Source organism: Haplochromis burtoni, unplaced genomic scaffold (genome assembly GCF_018398535.1).
Source record: "Haplochromis burtoni strain Fernald_Lab_line unplaced genomic scaffold, NCSU_Asbu1 Contig_53, whole genome shotgun sequence".
NCBI lineage: Eukaryota > Metazoa > Chordata > Actinopteri > Cichliformes > Cichlidae > Haplochromis > Haplochromis burtoni.
Genome location: NW_024582414.1, coordinates 2,056,753 through 2,082,658, shown reverse-complemented (window position 1 = coordinate 2,082,658; position 25,906 = coordinate 2,056,753). Strand labels below are relative to the sequence as shown.

At 39.9% G+C, this 25,906-nt stretch overlaps 1 protein-coding gene across 2 annotated transcripts; it reads left to right on the top strand.

Annotated features, from left to right (window-relative positions):
- Positions 1 to 353: 353 nt before the first annotated feature.
- Positions 354 to 24,885, top strand: LOC102297472 (phosphatidylinositol 4,5-bisphosphate 3-kinase catalytic subunit alpha isoform). 2 transcript variants are annotated; one of them, XM_042220693.1, is made up of 27 exons: positions 354 to 767; positions 1,171 to 1,245; positions 5,669 to 5,784; positions 6,027 to 6,133; positions 6,360 to 6,528; positions 6,816 to 6,942; positions 7,291 to 7,500; positions 7,897 to 7,991; positions 8,088 to 8,243; positions 10,886 to 11,131; positions 11,484 to 11,569; positions 12,144 to 12,249; positions 14,101 to 14,253; positions 14,384 to 14,518; positions 16,596 to 16,720; positions 17,344 to 17,425; positions 17,660 to 17,824; positions 18,101 to 18,204; positions 18,338 to 18,509; positions 18,632 to 18,738; positions 18,821 to 18,942; positions 19,332 to 19,410; positions 19,539 to 19,709; positions 19,884 to 20,001; positions 20,642 to 20,793; positions 20,901 to 21,063; positions 21,208 to 24,885. In XM_042220693.1, the coding sequence occupies exons 4-27, from the start codon at positions 6,078 to 6,080 to the stop codon at positions 21,313 to 21,315; spliced, it is 3,207 nt and encodes a 1,068-aa protein (XP_042076627.1). In that variant the 5' UTR covers positions 354 to 767; positions 1,171 to 1,245; positions 5,669 to 5,784; positions 6,027 to 6,077; the 3' UTR covers positions 21,316 to 24,885. The 2 variants fall into 2 exon arrangements, with proteins under 2 accessions (XP_042076627.1, XP_005923922.1); XM_005923860.3 differs by lacking the exon at positions 5,669 to 5,784.
- The last annotated feature ends 1,021 nt before the right edge of the window (positions 24,886 to 25,906 follow it).

Here is a 25,906-nt window from a genome sequence, read left to right as displayed (position 1 = left end):
ATAGATAGATAGATAGATAGATAGATAGATAGATAGATAGATAGATAGATAGATAGATAGATAGATAGATAGTTTTGTTTTTAGATTTTTTCTTCTAGCTATTTTTTTTCTAGCTATTTTTCAGTGCTCTGACTTCCGCTCCCTGTAGATGAAAATTATGCCTATGGTCCACTTTGTAAAAACAAAACAAAAAAGTGTGAGGCACACCCACAAACACATTTTTGTAACTCACTGCGACAATGTAGTGCGATTCTCTGATAGGATCTGTTTTGCTGTTTGAAATGTAAGTGAGTCACACGCCTCATACCACAAATATATGACACCGATAAATCCCACGCAGTTTCACTCTCGGTGCGTGTTTGTGTGTGTGCGTGTTTGTGTGTGTTTCATGGGAAGGGAGGAGGGCCCTAGACAGACAGCGTGGCTGCATTGTCGCAGCAGCAAGACAACTTGTCCAGTCGACCAGCAGTTTAGCTGGTCATAACATCCTCAGGTGGAGTCCCCGTGACCGGACAGGCAGGTCTGTCTTTACTTACTGTGTAGCTTATAATTCAAAACAAAAGCGAGCTGATTGTCAGTGCGGGGCTGCTGTCACGGATAGCTGGCGCAGAAGCTGACAGACGGATAACAGCCTGCTTTGACCGGCGCCGGGAGCCACCGTTGGGAACCGGAGGGGTTGGCTAGCAGGAAAGCTGGCTAACTGGCATTAGCCGGGGGAAGCCTTTTAGCGCACGAACACGTCGCCGTGTTGACGCCAAGCCATATGGGTAGGTTCTTCCATTAAATTAGCTATATCTGCACCCCTCATTAGACACACGACCCGTTCTTTATATTGGGAATATATTTTTCCCCAACACGGTTCACTATTAGCTATTAGCTAACGTTAGAAGAAGGGGGCTAACATTAACAATTTCCAATCTGTCGTACATTAGTCGAATGATAATGTTTGTAGTTCCTCAGAGGCGGAATGGTTATAAACGCTGTTGTCGAGACTGTGTAATTGTTTTATCTATAGCGTGAAACGTTGTAAAGTAGTTGTCATCTCTGAGCTGTCATTCCCAAACACAGTGTTAGCTAACCTGCTGCTAGGCAGTGTGAATCACTCGAATTGCTGCTGATGCAGGCTGTGTGTTGTTGTTTGTGTTATGATTTTCTCCTCAAACATTTCAGTGACAACGTGAAGATGGATTGAAACATGAAGGGTGGAACTGCCCCATCGTCCAAATAGGAGGGCGTTTTTCTAAGGTATGTTTCACATTCATCTCCCGGTGTCTCAGTCTTCTGTTCACTGTCCAGCAAAGACGCTTTATATGTAATATAGTCATGTCTCCGGTAACTGATAGTTGAATCGGTAAAGCTCACTCTGTAGACTGAGGAAACTAGATGTCAATCACTGTTTGCCCATAGCTTCCTTTGTTTTGCAGTGTGGTGCAACTGGCCAAACCTAGTGTTAACCACAGGGCTATTGAGCTGATTGTTGTAAAGACCGAGCATATGTTTGATCTTGCCAGCCTGCTGTGGCTAGCCCACACATCTATTGTATAGTTGTGACAGTATTCAAAGCAAGCTTGTGTCTAGGCCAGTGTTTCCCCTTGCCCCACATCCTGTGTTGTGAAGAAGCTTCCTCTTTTGTCCTGAAGTGCTTAGCTGCATCCTGATCAGGGTTACAGATCGCAGAACTGCTCAATGGGTGGGTTGTTCTTACTGAGGGTTTTCTATTTTAGCTTGTTTTTGTACATATTCATGGTGCAGTTCTTTGTAAACAGAGTTTGCCGTTTTCCTTTCTTGTAACTAGCAGGCATTTTTTTTCTCTCTGTCACAAACCTTAAGTTGGGCAGAGAACTTAGAGCAGCTGTAGCATTACTCCATTCAGGGGGTTTCCCCTGTTTCTACTCTTGCTCCTCTTATTTTATAACTTTGATCATTTTGTCCCTTGAATAAACTAGGGCAAAAGGCGACTGGGTGTTTGCTGTTAGGGCTTCAAGTGTCAAATTGCCTGCCTGTGGAACTCCAGCTTGCTTCATCAGTATAGTGTTGTTATAAATTTACTTGTATGTTTTCAGTTTTTAAGTTAGTCTTAATTTGTTCTTAGTAATTTAATCACACTGGAATTTATTTATTATACTGCATTTGGGACATGCATGGCTCTATTTTAAATTGATATCAAAATTATCTTGTCTTCCTCCACTCACCAGTCATGGTAGATGCCTACCCCTTTCTTAACCTGGTTCTTCTGGAGGTTTCTTCCTGTTATAAGGGAGTTTTTCCTTCCAACCATTGCCAATTGTCAATGTATTATTGTAGGATTCTTTATCTTACAAGACCCTGCTGTTTGAATTGAATTGAATTTATTCATAGAATTTGGATTTTTTATTTTATTTTATTGTGTGACTTATATGTTTTGTTTTGTTTTTTTACAGCAGTGCTGGTTTGCAATAGGTGCAAAAACATTAACCTGTCATTTAGCTCTACAAATTTCCAATTGGTATCATACATTGAAAAAGACAAGGGGTAGTGGGTGAATGTGGTGATAAAGACCTCCACAATTAAACTCTACCTGCATATTATGGATATTTCCTGTGGTGTCCTCCCAACAAGTCAGATCCTCAGTACATTTCCAAAGTTGGGCACCAAAAGGCATCTTGCCAGATGCCTCACTCACTCACTCACACCATGTGATCTAGACCCCAAGAGAAATGCTGCAGGCCCAGGCGCCTATTGTGTAGGGCAGTGGGATGTAATGGCAACATTGGTATTGTAAAATTAGATCAAAGTATTGCCTGATAACTCCAGTCTGATGCTCTTTGTAGCTATCACAGGCTCTATTAGTGTTTAGTGCCATCACATTCCTTAACTAACTGTTCTTTTAGAATAAAATGAGCAGTAACAGCTCCTACCTGCTTGACCAATATATAATTTTTTTTCTCAGTGAAAAAAGTTACTCTTACTACTTTTTCTAAACACTAACTAACTTAACGTTTTACTAAAATTTTTTCAAAAAGTATAATTTTTTTCCATGTAGATAGGTTTTTTTTTTTTGGGGGGTTTTTTTCCCTCTCTTCTTCTACTTTCTTTCCTGGCTCAGAGTGGGTCTGTCTATACCTGATATAGTATTTGTGTTGGCTGACATAAGTAGTACTTGTCTACAGTTCACAATGGGTCTCATTCACTAATATGTGCATGGAAATGTTCTTACCCTGCACAAAAAATTAGGTGCATGCAAAATCACCATCAGATTCATGACACGTGTGCACCGCCAGCTTTGTTCTTACAACTTTGTTTGTGTTAGTGAATCAGATTCATTCCAAATCCACAGGCTTACGCTGCTGCCTGCAATTTGCATACTATCTACATGCTGCTGTGTTTCTCTGTTTATAAAGAAATACGTTTACATTTAAGTGAAGTGGAGAGCAGTGGCAGGGGCAGTGTTGTGCAGTAATAGAGAAACCAAGAAAGGAGATGAAAATCTACATCTACAAAATCGCATTTAAAAAAAACAAACAAACAAACAAACAAAAAAAACAAATATATATATATATATAGATAGATAGATAGATAGATAGATAGATAGATAGATAGATAGATAGATATAGAGAGCTAATAGGGATGCTGAATATCTTTTCCCTTGAGACAGTCCCTGTGGCTCGGGTAAATTGAGATAAGTTTGGACATCAGTGTTCATATTAAAAAATAAATAAACTTAAAAAAATAAGAAACTGATGTAGGACATGAGTAGCTGATCTGTTGGCCCAAAATGCAAATCTCACTGCAATGCTTAAAATATAAAATCCAGATTTTCCAGTGTCTGTGGGATGGTAAGAAGAAATTAGACTGTTAGTGGTGACACTCAGCAAATATAGTAATTTAAAATGAATTGTTTGTAATTCTGAATTCTGAATTTTTTGTAAAAGTGTGTAAATAATTCTGTTATTATTATTATTATTATTATTATTATTATTATTATAAAGATGAGTTTTTACTTGTTCTAAGACAGCAGATCTTCATAATTTGTGCAAAGTCTGACGCAGTTCTATGTTTTTTATTCTTTATGAATGAATTCAGGTATGAAAATATAGATGAATCTGCATGGATCAATTTGCATGAAACATTTATGCAGACAGTTTAGAATTAAAATTTCAACAGCATCCAACTTGTATCTGCCGAGGCAAGGAAGAGCCTTTGCATAGAGGAGTCTCAAACACTGTTCTTTTTTCCACCTTCTTTTAATTTGCTTTTGGAAAGACAAAGATGTCAAACTGTGTTTTGGTAGCTTTAACTGAATCTGAATGAATAGGTCAACACTGGGTCACCTGGCTTTCCTTAGCCATTGACTGAAGAAAACGAAGAGTTTTAAGCACAGATTGACCATTCAAACCTTAAGCTGACCATGGCGAATGTGTGTCTGAGTGGCTTGGGTACAGTTACTATGCGGTCATCAGATTTCCAATCTTATAGTAAGTATTGATGTGGATGTGTTGAAATGCAGGGTGTAGGCATCTTGTTACAGGGTGCTACAATTTGATAATTTGTGAAAGTGGGATAGAAGACAGGCATTGTTATTTTTAGGGTTGTGGAGAAAGTCTTTGGCTGGATTTGATCTCTGCCTTAGAGAATCAAATAGACGCTCAACCCTCCTGGATTCCCAAAAGGATATGGTTGACTTTTGCCTAAAACATTTCAAGTGTGCTCTGAATTTGGAATGTTTTCACAGATTAAACATGCTCTCACACAGCAGTTTCTCATGGTTCTACATGTTTTAGAGGGTTAATTCAAATCTGAATAACTTTGTTAGAACAGGATAGTCAAACAAGAACTTAAAAAAACGAACTTATCAAGAAGGTTATATACCTTTTAAATACAATATAAATAACTTTTTGTCAATGAAGTCTGATGGCTTTGAAGAAGCTGTTATATTGTAACAGATATCACAAAGGACTGGTAAGGTTATTGTTGCTGATCCCTTCCATAGTAGTACATTACTCGGTGTCTGTGCTTGTAGTTCTGTCTATTACGTACCCTTTATTGTCTTAATATACTGACTATAGGGATATCTCATATAACTCCACTTCAAAACATATCTAATCTACTAATGGTTTCAGGATAGCAAATGGTAACCCAGGCAGAAGTTTGACTTGCTAACAAATGGACTGGAAATTTTACAAGGTGATGCTCTAAATATAGGAGAGTGCAAGACTAGAACAGTGATCAGGAAATGTGACTGAATCCAAACAAAGGTTGTCTTCATGACATTGCTAAACCAAACAGACAGTAATTGAGTAAAAATGTATTTTCTTGTGAGGGCAGGGTGGAAAACCAATGTGACAGGAATGCTTCATGTATAACAACAGATGTTTAAAGCTGAATAATTTAATATTTTAGATTACTCTTGCTTTGGGTAAAGGCTATATAGAAATTAATTTTTGATAATATGCTTTATGGGTCTTTGTGATCAACTAGTAAGCATTTGTCTATAGTAATGTTATCTGTAAGGTAAATCTCTTTTTAAAAAAACAAACAAACAAACAGTTATGCCGGTAATATACTCTCGACTGACAAACTCTTCCAGTTTTTGCACATGCTGTGTGTGCTGCGCTCACAGAACTAGTTTCAGCCCTGCTTTAATGTGGTTGATTGAACATGTTTGTTCTCTTTAACTCACTGAGCACAGCTGAGCCTAAACCACAGTGACTTGGAAGTAAAGCAGATTGAGCAAGCGGTGCTGGCAACCATTCAAGCAGATGTAGCTCCTGTTGGGCCATAACTCATCAAATTTCATGCATTAAGGTGATTAATGGAGTGTTTAAAGTCACAATGAACGTGCAATGGGTTACCTTGTGTATGTTGCTCATACGCATTCGAACAACATTTGCCAGTTGGTCATGTTTTTGACTTGATATATTTCATGAACAAATGCATCATATAAACTGTATTGAAGCACTCTAGTTGTTTTGATTGGTGTCACCATTGCAACTTGAGCTTAACAGAATTTCCTGTTATTTGCACTAATGAGTGTTGCTCTTTTTCAGGTTGCACTCTGCAGCTTATCTGTGTAACTGAGCTGGGAGACAGAGAGAAAGATGCCTCCCAGGCCATCCTCAGGGGAGCTATGGGGCATCCACCTGATGCCCCCCAGGTATGACATGCTGGATTGTTCTGTGAAAAGAAATGAAGTTGCTATCACTGTTGTGCACAGAAGGACTTTATTAGCTCTTTAATTTCCTTTACTGGAAATAAAAAATTAATTGTATGTGTTTGTTTTGTAAATGCCATATCCAATTCCCAAAGAAAGCGTAAGTTGCGCAAAGTAAATCGTAATGCTGAACATGAACATTTTGTAATGATGATGGGCTCTTCTGCAGGATTCTGGTGGACTGCCTTCTCCCCAATGGGATGATTCTGACCCTGGAGTGTCTCCGTGAGGCCACGCTCATCACCATCAAACATGAGCTGTTTAAGGAGGCCCGAAAATATCCTCTCCATCACCTCTTACAGGAAGAGACATCCTACATCTTCGTCAGCGTTACACAGGTGAGAACTCTCACTCAGTTGAATATCTAAACTCTCTAAATCTGTGTTCCAGTTTTGTGAAAATTACAGGGGTAACCCACTTTGTTTTAATTGGATGGTTTTACAAAAAAAATAAACATTCATCTTTATTCAAGACCTTTAAACACATTTGTGCTTTTCTGAACCATCCATTTTACACCTATAGAGAGTCTGCTGGCTACCACAACAGTTCATTGTTAGCTTTCATGAAAAACAATAAACGAAAATGGAATATAGAACGCAACCTCTTGTTTTTTCCGTTCCTACAGGAAGCAGAGCGGGAGGAGTTCTATGATGAAACCCGGAGGCTGTGCGACCTCCGACTCTTTCAGCCTTTCCTCAAGGTCATTGAACCAGTTGGCAACAGAGAGGAAAAGATCCTCAACAGAGAGATTGGTGAGAGTTTCATTTTATTTGTTAAGTAGTGGTTGTGCTCCAACATTGTTATTAAAAATAAATAAATAAATGATAAGTCAATTATATTATATTATAATATAATATATCATATCATACAATATCTTTATATGTGTCTGTTAAGTTAAAAGAAATCTAAGTGTAGCAAAACAGTCAATTTTAAGTGAGTATTTTTTTTCCCGTTTATTACTGATTGTTGATAAACCAAAAAGAGTGTGAAGATGCAACAATCTGTGAATTACTCAGAATTTTGTTAGGAGGCAAGCTAAAAAGATTGTCTGATGACTTTTGCTAAAACTTTTAAGCCATTTCTTGTTTCTGTTCTGTTAGGTTTCGCGATTGGTATGCCTGTGTGTGAGTTTGACCTTGTGAAGGACTCTGAGGTTCAGGACTTCAGGAGAAACATCCTGAATGTTTGTAAAGACTCTGTGGAGCTGAGAGATGCCAGTGGGCCCCACAGCAGAGCGCTGTACGTTTACCCACCTAATGTAGAGTCAACACAGGAACTTCCCAAACACATCTATAGCAAACTGGACAAAGGTAGGCAAGAACTTTTGTCAATGATCCATATTTTTTTCTTTTATTTTCTCTAGGGAAAAACATTTTGAAAATGCAGGGCTCATTTGTGTGTGTGGTTTTTTTTGTTTTATTTTTGTTTTTTACGAACATTATATATAAACAAAACTTTTACATGTGAAATACAAAAAACAGGAATCTAGTGGGCATTTTAATTTTCTTCATAGTTAATGTAAACTATCCGGTCTAATGATTTATCTATAGCAGTTATTAGGTTTATGTAAGTGGTGTAATGCTATTATATTAGTCATAGTACTCAAATGAATATCCTAACCCTTACGATAGTTAATTTTGTTTTGTTTTTTTTGTCAGTGCAATGGAAAAATGTTTTGATCTATTTTTGTGTCTCTTTTTTGGTAGGTCAAATTATTGTTGTAATATGGGTGATTGTTTCTCCAAATAATGACAAGCAAAAGTACACACTGAAGATCAACCACGACTGTGTGCCTGAACAGGTAAGATACCTGAGCAGTGTGAATACCAACCATACAACAGTCCAATAATAAATAATACTCACCACCTTTAATATCTGCATGTATGGTGCTCTGCAGGTGATTGCAGAGGCCATTCGTAAGAAGACACGAAGCATGCTGCTGTCCCCAGAGCAGCTAAAGATGTGTGTTCAGGAATATCAGGGTAAATACATCCTCAAAGTCTGCGGCTGTGACGAGTACCTGCTGGAAAAGTACCCCATCAGCCAGTACAAGGTAAAAAGGCATACTGCACAGATAAATTTGACACAACAGCTGTGCACACAAACAGCCATGCAATTACATAATCATGAACAGCTGGACTTTCCGATATGTCCAATATTTTTTTTATCTTAACTCACTGTTTGCTGTGTCTCTCATAGCTATGTCCAAAAAATACAGTTTATTGAGCAGTTTCTGATGCAAAAACTGCACTTCTGTTTTTTTTTTCCTACCCAAATCCTCATTCAGCAAACTTCTATGGGGGAAAAATCCTGGCTGATTGCAGCCACACACACCTACAGGGAGTGCAGAATTATTAGGCAAGTTGTATTTTTGAGGAATAATTTTATTATTGAACAACAACCATGTTCTCAATGAACCCAAAAAACTCATTAATATCAAAGCTGAATGTTTTTGGAAGTAGTTTTTAGTTTGTTTTTAGTTTTAGCTATTTTAGGGGGATATCTGTGTGTGCAGGTGACTATTACTGTGCATAATTATTAGGCAACTTAACAAAAAACAAATATATACCCATTTCAATTATTTATTTTTACCAGTGAAACCAATATAACATCTCCACATTCACAAATATACATTTCTGACATTCAAAAACAAAACAAAAACAAATCAGCGACCAATATAGCCACCTTTCTTTGCAAGGACACTCAAAAGCCTGCCATCCATGGATTCTGTCAGTGTTTTGATCTGTTCACCATCAACATTGCAGTGAGTATAGGGGTGGGATTTAATAAGTTTTCTTCGTCCCACTCCTTTTTCAGGCAATTTTTGTTTTTTGTTTTGTGCATTTTATGTTCAATATAGGTATTTGTTGTGCCTGAAAATGAACAAATGAATGAATGAATGAAAACATTGCGTGCAGCAGCAACCACAGCCTCCCAGACACTGTTCAGAGAGTGTACTGTTTTCCCTCCTTGTAAATCTCACATTTGATGATGGACCACAGGTTCTCAATGGGGTTCAGATCAGGTGAACAAGGAGGCCATGTCATTAGTTTTTCTTCTTTTATACCCTTTCTTGCCAGCCACGCTGTGGAGTACTTGGACGCGTGTGATGGAGCATTGTCCTGCATGAAAATCATGTTTTTCTTGAAGGATGCAGACTTCTTCCTGTACCACTGCTTGAAGAAGGTGTCTTCCAGAAACTGGCAGTAGGACTGGGAGTTGAGCTTGACTCCATCCTCAACCCGAAAAGGCCCCACAAGCTCATCTTTGATGATACCAGCCCAAACCAGTACTCCACCTTGCTGGCGTCTGAGTCGGACTGGAGCTCTCTGCCCTTTACCAATCCAGCCACGGGCCCATCCATCTGGCCCATCAAGACTCACTCTCATTTCATCAGTCCATAAAACCTTAGAAAAACCAGTCTTGAGATATTTCTTGGCCCAGTCTTGACGTTTCAGCTTGTGTGTCTTGTTCAGTGGTGGTCGTCTTTCAGCCTTTCTTACCTTGGCCATGTCTCTGAGTATTGCACACCTTGTGCTTTTGGGCACTCCAGTGATGTTGCAGCTCTGAAATATGGCCAAACTGGTGGCAAGTGGCATCTTGGCAGCTGCACGCTTGACTTTTCTCAGTTCATGGGCAGTTATTTTGCGCCTTGGTTTTTCCACACGCTTCTTGCGACCCTGTTGACTATTTTGAATGAAACGCTTGATTGTTCGATGATCACGCTTCAGAAGCTTTGCAATTTTGAGACTGCTGCATCCCTCTGCAAGATATCTCACTATTTTTGACTTTTCTGAGCCTGTCAAGTCCTTCTTTTGACCCATTTTGCCAAAGGAAAGGACGTTGCCTAATAATTATGCACACCTGATATAGGGTGTTGATGTCATTAGACCACACCCCTTCTCATTACAGAGATGCACATCACCTAATATGCTTTATTGGTAGTAGGCTTTCGAGCCTGTACAGCTTGGAGTAAGACAACATGCATGAAGAGGATGATGTGGACAAAATACTCATTTGCCTAATAATTCTGCACTCCCTGTAGAGGTGCAACCTGGGCTTTCAGTCAGTGAAATTTGCCCCTATAGGGATGCTGGCAACTTTATCCTACAGCGATAACACTGTGTGGACTGTGATCATTCGACAGTTTCTTGTAAACCTAGAGGAGTTTTTATCAAAAGTTTAATCATTTACAAACATGGTACAAGTGAGTATTGATCTACTTGCATCGTAACTAAGCCACAATAGAATACAGTGATTGACAGACCCATACTGAAACCCTAACACTGAATCAGCCCTGCTGCCTTAAAGGAATAAAAGTAATTTTAATTAAAGAAAAAAAGGTCATGCAGTCCTTTGGGTCAATATTTATCAGTAAATCCATTAAAGATCTTTTTATTCTAAGTATTGTAGATATGTAAAATGTGTCCATTACTTGTAAGAATTCTATTTTATGTCATTTTGCGAGAACACTCTCATAAAAACATGTTTCAGAAACATACCTTCAGAGAAAAGGTGAAAAATCCAGAAATGTGCCATTTTCTTTTTTTCCTTTGCAGTTCCTGGAAAATGACCAGTTGACATCATAGCATCACACCTTGACACTGTGAAACTCTATCTGCTCAGTAGCTCTGTGTAGACTTTCTACTAACTGTCCTTCTCTGCGTCATTCCCCGTCTCTGTCTCTCCCTCTAGTATATCCGTAGTTGCATCATGCTGGGCAGGATGCCTAACCTGATGCTAATGGCTAAGGACAGCCTGTACACCCAATTGCCTACAGATAACTTTGTCATGCCATCATATTCCCGACGCATCTCCACGGCAACATCGTATATGAATGGGGAGGCAGCTGCCAAGTCTCTGTGGACCATCAACGGGACTCTACGAATACGAATCCTGTGTGCCACCTATGTTAACGTCAATATACGGGACATAGACAAGGTGGGGCCAGCTCAAGTGTGAGGGCTGACCTTTTTGTTACCAGTCAAGCCACCAAAGAACAGAAGTTACATTTTTGCAGTTGACTTAGCAATTGCTACATAAGTACATGAACTGAAACTAAGAACTGCTTGTGAGTAGTTTCATATGACAGTTTGCAACATTTTACCATTACTTACATCCTGTTAGCAGTCATTGCTGAGATCTGGTGTGAACAGTGATTCTCAATAAAGGGGGAAAGCAGCTCTCATGTGGATTTGTGGAATCCCATTTGTGAATCTATTTAAACTGCCAGATTATTTTTCTTCTTTAACTTTCCTCTTTGATGTATTTTGCTTTCCTTCTCTATTTATAGATATATGTGAGGACAGGCATTTACCATGGAGGTGAACAGATGTGTGACAATGTAAATACACAGAGGGTACCCTGCTCTAATCCCAGGTAATTGTCCAGCCTCTCAGTTCACTATAATGAACCTTAGATGGAAAACCTCAGCAGTTGGTGACAGTCAATTTTCGTGCCAGATAAAGAAAATGAATCCTGCTTTAATTCACTTTTGTGTTTTACCGAAGTTTCCCTGTAGACAGTCTACACTACTCATTTACATTAAGCAGTTGGAGGCAGGAGGGTAAGTTAACAGTTTAGCTCAGGATAGTAACATTAAACTGCCAGATTATATTACTGTGAATGCTGTGTTGGTCCTCACTCGCTCTCAAAATAAAGAAAATTATTTAGATGAATGTATATTGGAGCCTTTGTGTGTTAAAACAAAGACATCTGACATTTGTTTGTGTAATTAAATTTTGTTGCTTAAAATATACTGTGACCTCAGTGAGAGGTGTGCCATTGTAATGTGTGTGAGCATTTATTTTTCTCTGAGATAGAACCTGGAAATAGTTTGGTAGATCTTAGAGATTTTTTTAAGAACCTTTTTGGAATATAGCTTAAGATGCACCTGAGATTTTATTGTTCATATATATCTGGACTTTTCTAATTGCTTTCATTCTTGCTACAGGTGGAATGAGTGGCTTACGTATGATATGTACATCCCAGACATCCCCCGTGCTGCCAGACTCTGCCTTTCTATCTGCTCTGTCAAGGGCAGAAAGGGAGCCAAGGAGGTAGGAAAGAGCTCCAAAGCTCTGCTTGAGTTCATCATTGAAAGGAAATTGGCTTGCAAAAATAGAAAGTGTCAGTTGGTTGTCATTGCTACGTCTTTTAGTTGGTATTGGTAAAATTGTAAAATTCCATTTTTAGTGAAACTTTAATAACCTGGGTAGTTTAAGGTATTTTTGATGATTACAAATGATTTAAAATAGACAGCAAATCTCTTGCAAGCCCCAAATAAAGGATATGTGTATTCATTTTTAAAATGGTAAATGTCAATAGGCACCTATGTAAATGTATTGGTGTGTGTGTGTGTTCATATCTTTGTGGGGACCAAAGTTTACTATATTTGTGGGGACCAAAATCCCACAAGTTTGAAGGCATTTTTGAGACTCAAAATTTGGTTTTACTGTCAGGGTTATAATATGTTTAGAGTAAGTGGCTAGAGAAAGCATTCTCTCAATTAGATGTCCCCACAAGATATAAATACCCGACGTGTGTGTGTGTGCTTGTGCATCATGAATGAACCTGCTGTGCCCTGTGTGTCAGTTTGTCTGAGTATATGTGTCCACAGTAAATGGACGCTGTGGTATCATTTTTGGCTCTGTTTAATTACTAATCAGCCGTGGGCACTGTGGTGGCAAAAAACATCAACAGAAACACAATCGGCTGGAGGGACTTTTCCATTCATATAATAGGTGTAGGCATGTGGTGAAAAGTGCTAGTTATTCTCACTTCACTCACATCAGAGTAACATAATAACAGGAAGTGGTGGATTCCAATTTAGTTTTTTCAAATTTTTGATCAGAAAATCATTTGTGGTGTCTTTCCAAGCTGCAGAATGACCTCTTCTTGATACTTGCAAAGTGGCATTAAAAGTCTTTCTACATGTTGTTTACACCACATGGTGTCTATGTTTACTGTGTGGTATAAAACTGGCATGGGTCTGTTTTTGTGGATGTGGCCAATATACCATACTTGCTGATTTTTCTTTCATCTTTCCGTCTCCTTCTGATGGAAAAATTGAGGGAAGAGCTAGATGTGTGTATGAGTGTGTTTGAAGTGTGTCCCAATGGTGGATAATGTAACACACGCCTGGGGTGAGTCCCGTCTCTTGTTGTGCCAAGTTAAGTTGAGGTCAGGTTAGTGGATGCTTTTTCATGCCCCACCTGAATTAAAGATAAACACTCCTTTTACAGCAGCCCATTGTTCCACAGCTTACTATAAATAGGTGCATTTTGACTGGCTGCTTGCATGTTGTAACTCTGTCACTCTCTTTGTCATCTGGCTCAAATGCTTCCCTGTAGTGAAAATTCACTGTGAAGATCAAGATGTTATCAGAAACGTTTTACTAGCCTTTGTCAGGCCTTTAAAAGGCAGCTTTGATGGGAATGGAATGGTTAAATACATTGTTACTGAATAACAAAGATAATTTAACCACAGTTCCATTAAAATAAGTATCAACCACATTCACTTACATATACTTAACCTTTCAGAGTTAGCAACTGTGGCCATTATTTCATTATAGTTAAGAAGGCAATTTAACAGCATCCACCAAAGAGCATCACTTTTGTCTCTCTAACCAAGAATGAAACCTAACCTTTGGTCTGGGTGCCAAGGAGCCTGCCGAGCCCGTACAGAGTTTCGACAGCATGGATGATAAATTACCAGTTTTAAGGCTCACTGGACCAAGTGTCTTAGTATCCTGTCTCTTGTCTGAACCCCTTTGTGGGCCAAGTTCTCTTACTGTATCATAATTATATTTAGTTTTATGTGAGGTAAACTTTAGTCAGAGTTGTCACGTGTTAAAAATCTCTGTGATTTGAAATAATATACATGGTATTTGTGTTTGTCTTGTTTCCCAGGAGCATTGTCCACTAGCATGGGGTAATGTCAACTTGTTTGATTATACACACACGCTGGTGGCCAACAAGATGGCTCTGAATCTCTGGCCTGTCCCCCATGGTCTTGAAGACCTCCTGAACCCCATCGGAGTCACTGGGTCGAACCCAAATAAGGTATTTGCGTATAACATCTTGTCAATAAATGTAACAAACTAAACAAATAACCAAGCTGTAACCACAAAATGAGGAATACGAATGTATTTTGTTTTATAAAAAATATTTTTTTTAATCTTTATTTTTCCAGGAAACACCATGTCTAGAGCTGGAGTTTGACCACTTTAGTAGTCCTGTCAAATACCCAGACATGAATGCAGTGGAAGATCACGCAAACTGGACCATCTCAAGGGAACTAGGGTTCAACTACAACCTCTCAGGGCAGGTAATATAAGACTGTAAAAAATGTGTTTCGCTAACTTTAAGCCAACACACTTGGTTGCAGATAGGGTCCCCACAGCCTTTATATAAGAAAATGTCTTCCAAACTTATCTCTGTGACCAGCATGAGTCTTGCAGGTGTGAACTCTGTAAAGCAGGTCAGGAATATAAGAACTATTAACCCCATTGTACTTGTTACAGGCAGTTGTGAATTTGCAAAACAGACATATACTTTAGATAAATTAATATTAAATACAATAAAATATTCACTTTCAGATACACACTGGCAAAACATTTATTTTGCAGCTGGCAGAGTTCAAATATTTGCTTTCTTTTCATATGGCTTATACATAATACTTGTATGTAGATTGAGATATTGAGTCATTTGTTTAAAAGGTCAAAGGTGTGTGCTTTATTGTACTGAGATCCAATGTCTCAGGCCACATTTGGAGGTTGGCTGGGCCACAAATGACTGCAGTGTTGTAGCACAGTATGTCCAAATGTGCCTTAGGTTAAAATGGAGTGAAGCCTGCTCAACAGACCAGGCATGGAAAGACCACCGCTGCCTCATACAGGCCTGACTTGAACATTTAAAGGCACATGCTAAAGTAAAATGTTGAAATGAGATCCAATGACATGGATGTGGACATTTTTTTTTTCTAATACTGGGTGTGAATTGACACTCCAGGAGGTGTCTGTTTATGATTGGCTCTCCAAAGAACCCTGTTAATTCCAGGTATGAACAGAGCCTTTGTTATGATCACATGATCCTCACACCATGTAGTATGAGTTGAGCATTCCTCACATTTGATACAAACATCATGAATAACTTAGCACATCACCTCACACTATTCACGTCCGCTCACATGCCACAGTGCAAGCACAGATATGTGCGTTGTGCAAGGTCAGCTCTAAATATAGTTGGGCGTTATTCATGTCTATGTTATGTTGGTGTGCAAAAATGCAGTTTGTTTCCACAAAATAGTGCTGCCTCTAGCAAAACATTTGCATGCATTTAACATTATTGGCAGCACAGACACAATTAGCACAAATTATTTTGACGTCAGTTAGGGTTTTCCACTGTGTGAGGCGTTGGTCATGTCGAGCTGTGCTGTGAACAGCTGTAGTCACAAAGTGCTAATGAAGCCCCACTAAACTGTAAACCCACTGAACTCCAAACACACACAGAAACATGCGACAAAAAACCCACAGTCCCCCCCCCCAGTTTATTTTGGACATTTATGGAAAAAAATATCACTGCTGACTAGATTAAACTTAATTAATTCAGTTATTTCCAGTACTTTGCAAGGCGCAGTGTAAGTTAATGTCTTTATTTATTATCACGGTGAACATGATGGCGTGTCTTATATGATTTCTATGTGAGAGAAAACCGTGACTGATGTGTTAAAGTGACAGGTTATTGGAGTTACTGTCCATGTGAGAAGATGTGAACAGTGTGAGCTCATGTTTTATTCATGATATGCGTGTCAAGTGTAATAGCGCCCGTCTTGTGCTATGTGATGTGACGTTAATATCGCTCATCCAGCAGTATTTATTAAGGATGTTTGTTAATGACTGGACGAAGGGCAAAGCCAGTTTCCAACAGATTTTATTCTTGTCTTATGAATGTGATGAAGGAACGAAGGGAAAGCTTTAATTCAGGATTACAGTTCATTGTTGGGGTCGTATAAAAGTCTGAGTCTCAAGATGAATTTACACTGTATGTGGTTGTGCTGTGTTCCAGCTGCACTCCAACTCTGTCTCAGTGTTTAGTAGAAACATTTCACAGCTAATCTGTCATTTTGCAGCTGTGCCTCTAAAATATTCTGTTACTTTTCAGACTTTTTCTTGTTTTACAAGCATAAAAACACAATCATGGTTCATTTACACATGGAGCCCCAGTGAATATGATACATTTTTGTTGCTTCCTAACTTTTATGTGATCAAAGCATTATCTTGTTTGCTGGTGTTGTTGTGAAGGTATTTTATAACCGCGTTAATAGCTTGTTAATTGCTGCTACTGTGTTGAGTCTAATGTAAAAATGTAGTGTTTGAATGTGTTTTATTTCTGGTATGTTTTAGAGCAATCGAGTGGCCAGAGATCACGCCCTCACAGAGAGTGACACCGAGCAGTTGAGACAGCTGAGTAACAGAGACCCTCTGTCAGAAATCACTGAGCAGGAGAAAGACTTTCTCTGGAGACACAGGTACCCTCTCAACCAGCAAACATGGCACTACACTGTGTTACTGCATACTTTATTTAGGGCCAATGCTTCCATTGCTATATTTAAATGTAGAGTACTCTAAAGCCCCAACTGGGATCGACTCACCATGGTTTGCCACAATTTTTACAGATTTTCCATTAGGTCAGTTGGTACCAGGTACTAAAATGTGTTGTTGTCACACTGCGTGCAACCAATTAGCTGGTCAGTGGTGTCACTCGATGAGTCATGAGAGTGTCTCATTCATGAAAATCAAAACAGTCATTTTTGAAACCCAGCAACGAGGGAAATGGCTACAAAAAACAACACTGTGGTCCCCGAGTCTGAGAAAAAACCACAGACCGAGCAGCAGGTATATTTTTGCCTCGATGTCCACCTTTGTTGTAGCATTCGTCACAGGACTCTCTTCAGTGTTGCTATAACGACAACCACACACATTAGCTGGTACTCAATTGCATTGGAAAACAAGTTGATCCAAGGCGAGTTGTCGCAGCCATGGTGAGTCCTTCTGAGCAGGTACTAATGGAAAAGGGGCATAAATGTAAAACAAAGCTGGTTATGAATGAAACTCCAGTCCAAAGCACAATGTCAATCCTTTTTTTAAACAGGCACTACTGCATGAACATCCCAGAGATCCTTCCCAAGATCCTTCTCGCGGTCAAGTGGAACTCCAGAGATGAAGTAGCACAGGTAATTTCCTGCCACATAATTGTCTATTCAATCTCAGACATAGAATATTCAAGGATGTTTAGTTTATGTACACAGTTAGATTGAAACTGCTTTTGAAACTTGTCAGTTACTTTGTACAAAGCATTTCTTTGCATAATCACCAACTTGTAAAAAAAAAAAAAGCTTTTCATTTAAGTACCGTAAGTGTGTTACTAATGAACACATCTTCATCATTCTTGGTTTGCCTGTTTCCAGATGTACTGTCTGTTGAAGGAGTGGCCGTCTATCCGTCCTGAGCAGGCCATGGAGTTGCTGGACTGTAACTATCCAGACCCCATGGTCAGGCACTTTGCTGTACGTTGCCTTGACAAATACCTGACTGATGACAAATTGTCCCAGTACTTGATCCAGCTTGTACAGGTAGGTCCAGTCAAGTGTTGGATCTGTTGAATTTTAAGAACTGATAAATGGAAAAACTGGGTTAAAAAGGAAGACACCAAGTATGTTTGGAATCTCATTACTGGAGTTCCTCCTTTCAGCCTGTGTGTTTTTGTTCGTCCTGTTCTTCTTTGCTAAAGACTTTCTGGTCTGTAATGCCTCGGGTTGTATTTGGTGTTCAGTGTACAGAGACCCCGTGGTGGGAAGGCATCAAGGGCAGCTTCTTATTCTTTTCTTTCAATATTTCCTCTCTTCTAGGTTTTAAAATACGAGCAGTATCTTGACAATCCCCTGGCCCGTTTTCTCCTCAAAAAGGCCCTGACCAATCAGAGAATAGGACATTTCTTCTTCTGGCATCTCAAGTGAGTCAGCATTCAGACTACTGTTTGTTTTTGTTACATGTACCTTCCTTTCACTGTATCGCTCCAGAAGGCTTAAAAACTAATCTTTCCTCTCTGCTTCTCTCTCATTTTTCTCGATGTGGCTTTGTTGCAGGTCAGAAATGCACAATAAAACAGTGAGCCAGAGGTTTGGGCTGCTGTTAGAGGCTTACTGCCGTGCTTGTGGCATGTACCTAAAACACCTCAGCAGGCAAGTAGAGGCCATGGAGAAGCTCATAAACCTCACCGACATCCTCAAACAGGAGAAGAAGGATGAGACGCAGAAGGTACTGATTAGGACAACACATGTCAGAGCTGCTTACAGTATAAGGAACATGCTGTGGAACTGGTTCCTCATCTGTGTGCATTTTGGCTTTTTTGTGGTTGTGTACGTGTGTCTCTCATGCAGGTTCAGATGCGGTTTCTTGTGGAACAGATGAAGAGGCCAGACTACATGGATGCCCTGCAGAACTTTACGTCTCCTCTAAACCCTGCGCATCAACTTGGAAACTTGAGGTCAGAAGCAAGAGATTATTTTGTGTGTGTGTCTGTGTGTGTATCTGTTCAGTAACTTGAATCTTTTTGAATTTGTTTACAGGTTAGATGAATGCAGGATTATGTCGTCAGCAAAGAGGCCTTTGTGGCTGAACTGGGAAAATCCCGACATCATGTCTGAGATGCTCTTTCAGAACAATGAAATCATCTTCAAAAATGGAGATGGTAACGCTGACACACAGAAAAAGTCATTTACACTGACGACACTTTGAGCAACACTACCAAATTTCCATTAATATATTTTGAGAAAATTAGTGGAAAGCTTTTAATGACTGCCTACATTTTTAGCTGTCTCTCGGTCCTCCTCCTTTTGTGATAGCTTTGTGAGAACTGCTCACACTTTGTGGTCTGTTATATGAAGGCTGCAGAATGTTTGGACGACCCTGTCCTTAATGTTGCTGATTAGAGCATGCAGAGTTTCTTGGCCAGCTTTGTCTATTATAATTGGAATAATTGATCCTTATATTGTGTACTTGTTTCATTTGTAGGTATCCACGGATGCAATTAACTGTCTCTATTGTGTGTATGTGTGCGTGTGTGCATCTGTGTTGTAGACTTGCGCCAGGACATGCTGACATTGCAGATTATTAAGATCATGGAGAACATTTGGCAGAATCAGGGACTGGACCTACGGTACTACTTTCTTTCTCTCCTGGTGTGTGTGTGTGTGTGTGTGTGTGTGTGTGTGTGTGTGTGTGTGTGTGTGTGTGTGTGTGTGTGTGTGTGTGTTTGGCTAAGAAGAAAATGTGTTTTGTCTTCAGGATGTTGCCCTATGGCTGCTTGTCATTAGGAGATTGCGTGGGTCTCATTGAGGTGGTTCGCAACTCCCACACCATCATGCAGATTCAGTGTAAAGGAGGCTTGAAAGGGGCACTGCAGTTCAACTCGAATACTCTGCATCAGTGGCTCAAGGACAAGAACAAGGGCGAGATGTGAGTTTTGTCCTGATACTTTGTGCAACGTCTCCGTTTGGCACTAGTGAGCAGTGTCAGGTAGAGAACTTTTAGTTTGTGGATGGACATTCTTTGATTTGATTTTAGCCATGTACTAATTTGTAATTTCTCTTTAAAAATCCAAGTTAATTGTGTGTTTGTGTGCTTTTGCAGGTATGACATGGCTGTAGATCTGTTCACAAGGTCTTGTGCTGGCTACTGTGTAGCTACATTTATCCTTGGGATAGGAGACAGGCACAACAGCAACATTATGGTCAAAGATGATGGACAGGTGACTTGAATTTGCACACATACGCAGCAGGGCTGGGCGAAATATTTTAACAATATATATGTCGAGAGAGACAAATATGTTAGGAAAGGCATCCTGGTATGTTTTAATATCCATATTAAGCGGGTCTTGTCTAGCATTCCTTGTCTGGAGGGGAAGAGAGACGTGGTTTTAATGTTATTTGAACCAGGTCTTTCTTTCCTTTTTGGGGACACAACACTTTAAGTCTGATTTCAGTAACTTGGCATCCGTTTTAACAGTGGCTGCAGCTTTGTGCAGCTGCTGTGTGGCTCTCTGGTAACTCTCACAAACTCAACAAAGAGTTCCCCATTTTCCAGAACAGGGGCTGGCATGGCCACTTTCCTTAATGCTAGAGTTACACTGGAGACAAACAGTTGTTGGAAACAGTGGAACAATCAGAGTTCTTGGTCTGTGAGCAATGAACTTGCCACTGTCAGTCAAAGCGACTTTGGTGCATCAAGCTGGTCATAAACCAGCAATATGATGGTATCAGACCATTAACAGTTAATACAGCCTGTGATAAATCGTAAAAATCGCTAACTTGGTGCTGGATATAACCTCAGAGGAAGTTTACTTGTTAGTTACTGACTTTCTCTGTTGGTCTTTATTTGTTCTTCTTCAGTTATTTCATATAGATTTTGGCCATTTCCTGGATCATAAGAAAAAGAAGTTTGGCTACAAAAGAGAGCGAGTGCCCTTTGTTCTGACACAAGACTTTCTCATCGTCATCAGCAAAGGATCCCAGGAGTGCGCAAAGACCAAAGAGTTTGAAAGGTACTCCAGTAATGTGTTTGTGTGTATGTTGTCTGGTCACTTCCTCAGTACCACACGATTGTATAAGAAGATTCACTTTTGTTAATCAAAGTCTACAATCACTTTAGGTTTCAGGAGATGTGTTATAAAGCCTACCTAGCCATCAGGCAGCACGCCAACCTCTTCATCAACCTGTTCTCCATGATGCTCGGCTCTGGCATGCCTGAGCTGCAGTCATTTGACGACATTGCCTACATTAGAAAGACGCTGGCACTGGAGAAAACCGAGCAGGTAAACGTGGCCATTCTCTAACCGTGTTTTGTTCTTTTAAAATCTTTTCAGCCCCACATTTGGCTTTCTTAAACTTCTGAATATGTGTTTTGGATGGTTTGTTTTCTAATCTTTTATCTTGTATTGTTTTTCTTCACGCTGCAGGAGGCACTGGACTATTTCATGAAGCAGATGAATGATGCTCACCATGGAGGGTGGACCACCAAGATGGACTGGATATTCCACACAATTAGACAGCATGCACTAAACTGATGCTGCAGACAAACCCAATCCACCAGTCCCAGCATGGAGTACTTCACGCAGACGAGTCTTTCAAGGCTCTTCTCGTTTACAGCAGATATCACAAATGGCTCCCTGAGGATGGATGCTTGCAGCTTGATCTGTTTTTTCTTTACAGCATTTTTCTTTTTCTAAACGAGGTTCTTGTGTTTCTGTGTTTTGTTTTGGTTTTTTTTTTGGTTTTTTTTGGGGGGGGGGTGTTTTTTGTTTGGTCTTGATGATGCCGTCCGAGTATCCGCTGCCTGTTTCAGGGTCTACATGGGAGCATTTTCCTGTTGCTGTGGAGGTGTACCCACCATGGCTATTATGCTTCCTCTGTATTTTTTTTTTTAAACCACAACAGGAACAAACTGGGCAACCAAGGAAAATCTTATCCTTTTACTCCATTGCTCAGTGATAAAAACCAAAACCCGGAAAACTCAGTGTAAAGATGACATTTTTGCCAAGGTATAAATGTAGCCACACAGTTCAACCTGCTGCCCCCTCTGCTGTATTAGTGCTGCACACTTTCTCCACCTAGAATGGAGGTTGTTTTTTTTAAATCTTGTCACCCCTGTCATTAGGAGCTAGTTGGCACAAGAAATAGTCTAAATTAGCTGCGGTTTGTTGTACAGTACGGGATAACTGGTGCACGGGAGCCTTTATGATGTCTTCCCCCATCTTTGTGGTGAAGTCGCCCCTTCGCAGATGATTTGGAGTTGTCTCTCCTTCCTTTGAACTCCTTGTGTGGAAACGTCAAGGTTGCAAATCTGCAGGAGAGTCTTTGAGTTGTTTTGCACAGATCTGCAGGCCTCCACCCTCCACTCCAAACAGCCTCAGGGAGTCAGCACTTCACCCCAGAGATGGTGGTGCAGCTTTAGACTCTTGCATAAACTTCAGGGTGATGATGCCTCTCCATCAAAAAAACAGCACTTAGAGAATAATATACAGATTTATTATGACTTTTTAAATTTATTTATGTACCTAGTTTCTTTCAGTTTCAGCAAAAGGCAAAACCTGAACTTGACTCTTCAGAAACACGTTTTTTTTTCTTTTTTCCATTGTGTGTGTGCGTGTATCTGTAAATATAATTGAGGTTGAAGCATCTGTGTTACATGTTTGCAGCTTCACACTACCACCAGTGCTACCGCTTACCCCTGTTACTTTACCCCTCAATATTTCAATTTTTTTATATTCACAAAGTAAGACTGATGTTGTTGTTTTGGGGGGTTTTAAGCTTTTTTTTCCTTATATTTAACATCTAATTTGGCCTTACCCGATTCGTTGTGGCTAGTTTACAGCCCTACTTGGGATAATTTGTTAAATGATGCAAAATGGAAAGCGTTAAAGTGCCAATATCACATTTGAAAAATGGGACCTATATTAAGCCTCTGGCTGTGTTTTTGGTTTTGTTTTGTTTTGTTTTTTGGCAAGCAGAGGCCCTGGGGAATGTCAAGTCTTCCTCTTGATTAAAAGCCTTGGCATCACAGCACAACACTGCACACTGTTGAGCCCTACAAACTCTGCCTAAGCAAACCCTGACAGCACTAAGTCAAAAAGCATGGCAGGCTTAGCGAATGATTTGACCGCCTTAGCGGTCCTTTTGACCTTGTTAGGCTGGCGGGTCTTGACACATCTCTCATTAGAAAGTTGCTAAAATGTTGAAGTATATTTTAAATTGTGTTTTTGAAACATTTGATTTGAGGCTTGCAGTCTTTTGCCAAGTGGAGACACTGAATTATGTTTGTCTTGTATTTTTGTTTTTGGTTGTTTGGGGATTGTTTTGTGTTTTTTACATTTGAAAATCACATTGAAATAGTAGCATGAGTGTCTCGAGGGGGAGGTTAGTTAGTTACGAGATGAAGTCCTCAGAAATTCAGCTGGAAGCCTCTGAAAGTGGGCGCTGGCTCAGCAGATATCGGATCGTTTATCCAGGTGGCAGAAAATGTATTGAAAGATGAAAAAATTTAAACAGATTGTTTGCACTTTGGGGCAGCTTGGGGTCATGTGATTGGCACAATGAATATTCATATTAATGCTCAGTTTGTGTGTACAACCCAAGACGTGAAAAAAAGGTATAAAACCGTTTTGGGTTGGGGGGGTTTGGGTGGGGGGCCTATGAGATACGAAGAGTTAGCAGTGTTACATGAAGCAGCTTGGAAACTCTTGTTCCATAGTGTCTTTTGGGCAGGCCGTAGTTGGTGGAACTCGCGGTGTGCTCTGCTAAGGAGAGAATGTAGTATTTTATAAGAAATGGAGCCTCTCACGGTGCATGTAGGAAAGACACTAGGACACTACAGTATGAGACCCGGCGTGTCTGTGGGGAAACAGTCTGCACTTTGCCGCTTCAACTGCTGATTGTATAGAAAAGCCAAAGTTGTGTTCTGTCGCGATGCGGCGCACGTGCGTCACATCATTGCAGCATTAATGGCTAGAATGTATTCAGTCGCTAACATTGATGACTCATCTTTTTGCATCAGTAACGTGTTTCTGTCCCAACACAGCAGGTCATCAGCACAGAACGCATTCCTTTGTTTTCTCTACGTGCCAAATCGGACAGCATCGCTGATGTCTGCAAAAGCTGATGCTTGAACAGTGTCATGCAGTGAGGCATATTACAGACTTTTACAATTTAAAAAACAAACAAAAATACAAAAAATATTGTGGTATGCACTTAAAGAAAAACTCTAGTTCTCAATGCCTTTTTGTCCAGAAGGACTCTATAAGAAGAAAGTTAGCCTAGTATGCATGCAGCATAACCAGTATGTATGTATGTAAGATGTACATTTTGAAGCAGCATTAAGCAGTATGTATGTACAGTTACAGTCTAGCCTTTTTTCTATGGTAGGCTTCATGTGTAGTGTTCTCTTTAATATCCATGTACTCTCCAAACAAAGTGTGCGAGCGTGTGCGTGCTCCGTTCTGTACAGGTTGCAGAGCTTCATTGGCGGGCTCCAATGAAAACCCTACACACTGTGTGTATGTACATGTTCTGCGTCTGTGTGATGACACTAGCAGCAAAGGTGTCTTTAAATGTTTTATAAATCATTTTCTCTCCTGGCTGGTTTGTGCCAGAGAAGGAAAACAAACAGACACACAAAAATGCTGTTTTTTTGCATCATTTGCAAGGAAACATAAATGAGGGTAAACTTAGATTTCTTTTTTTTCTTTTTCATAAATCAGTCGTTTTACTTGAAGCACCATGAATCGAAACCACAGCTGTATTTTGTCAGTTTAGATTTGAGGTGTAAGGGGTCTGTGTGTGTTGTACCGATTGCTGAAGCATTGTGTACAGGTTGCCTGTTTGACACCCTCAGTAAATGTTAGTGATGCCGCAGAAATGCATTTTCAGCTAATGAAGAACTAAAGTTGCGCTTGAGTTCAAATTTTCTGAGATCAGGTGGCAGCTTTGACGTCACAGGGGAAAACGTAGGAGGAAATGTGGGCGTCTTCTTTAGACCATGCTCGTTTAAATCGTCTTCTAATCCCTCAGCTTTGTTTGGTGCTGAAGTGGTGCAGTAACTGTTGCCCCACCATTTTCTCCCTGAACCGATTTTTTTTTTTCTATCCTTTTAACCATCACATGGCTCAGCACAGGTTCAGATTTACAAATCATGCCATCACAGGATCTGATTTCTCTCCATTTGTTGCAGTTTAACTGTATGATTGGGTTATGTGCAGGGGACAGAGTATCACAAAGATACGTCGCTGTTGTTTTGCAATCTTGCAGAGTCAGCTGACGTCAGAGATGACTGTTGGTTGTCTTTAAACCGCCTATGTGTCCAAAGAACCGAGAGCGGAGGGAAAATGGTTCACTGTGACCATAACAACACAAACACCAAGCAAATGTAAAAGTCTGCAGCCTCTGTGAAGACTATAGTGTACTGCCTCTAGTCTGAGGTGTCTCTGTTACTGTTCCTATTTGTTTACCTGGTGTTCATGTTATTGTGTCCACCATCTTTTTAATTGTATGGAACCCGATATTTAGAAATGAAGCAACGACGGTCCCTCTCTCTCTCAGTGAATTGAACAGATGTGGAAGGGTTTGAACACTTAGACTTGCAGGGAATAAAAATATGGACAAAATATGTGAAATATTGATCATTTATATTCAATTTGGAGGTTCGGAAGTGTCTCAGACTCTCACACATGGCTACATGCTCTGTGGTTTCATTTTAATACTTTTTTCTTTGTTTTTTGGTATGCAGTACTAATATATTTCCATAACATACCATGTTGTCAGAACTCTAGCCTATACTATGAATGAATGTACGCCGGGCCAATGTATTGTTACTCACAGCCTACCTGCATGATATTGGGTGAAGCTGAATACTCTTCCTGCTGCATTTTGTTTTCCTTTGTTTTGTTTTTTATATTGTAGTCTAATAGGCAGCCATACAGACATTTATAAATGAATGCCTTAAGTTTGCTAGTTTCTAGGACAAGTTTGCCCTCACAGTAACCTGCTTTTTTATTTATAAATGTATGTTGTGTTTTGTTTTTGGGTCACTGGTCGAGGAGTAAAGGTTTGTACCCCGACTGACTGACTGACCGACTGACTGACTCATCATCTGAGTGTTCTGTG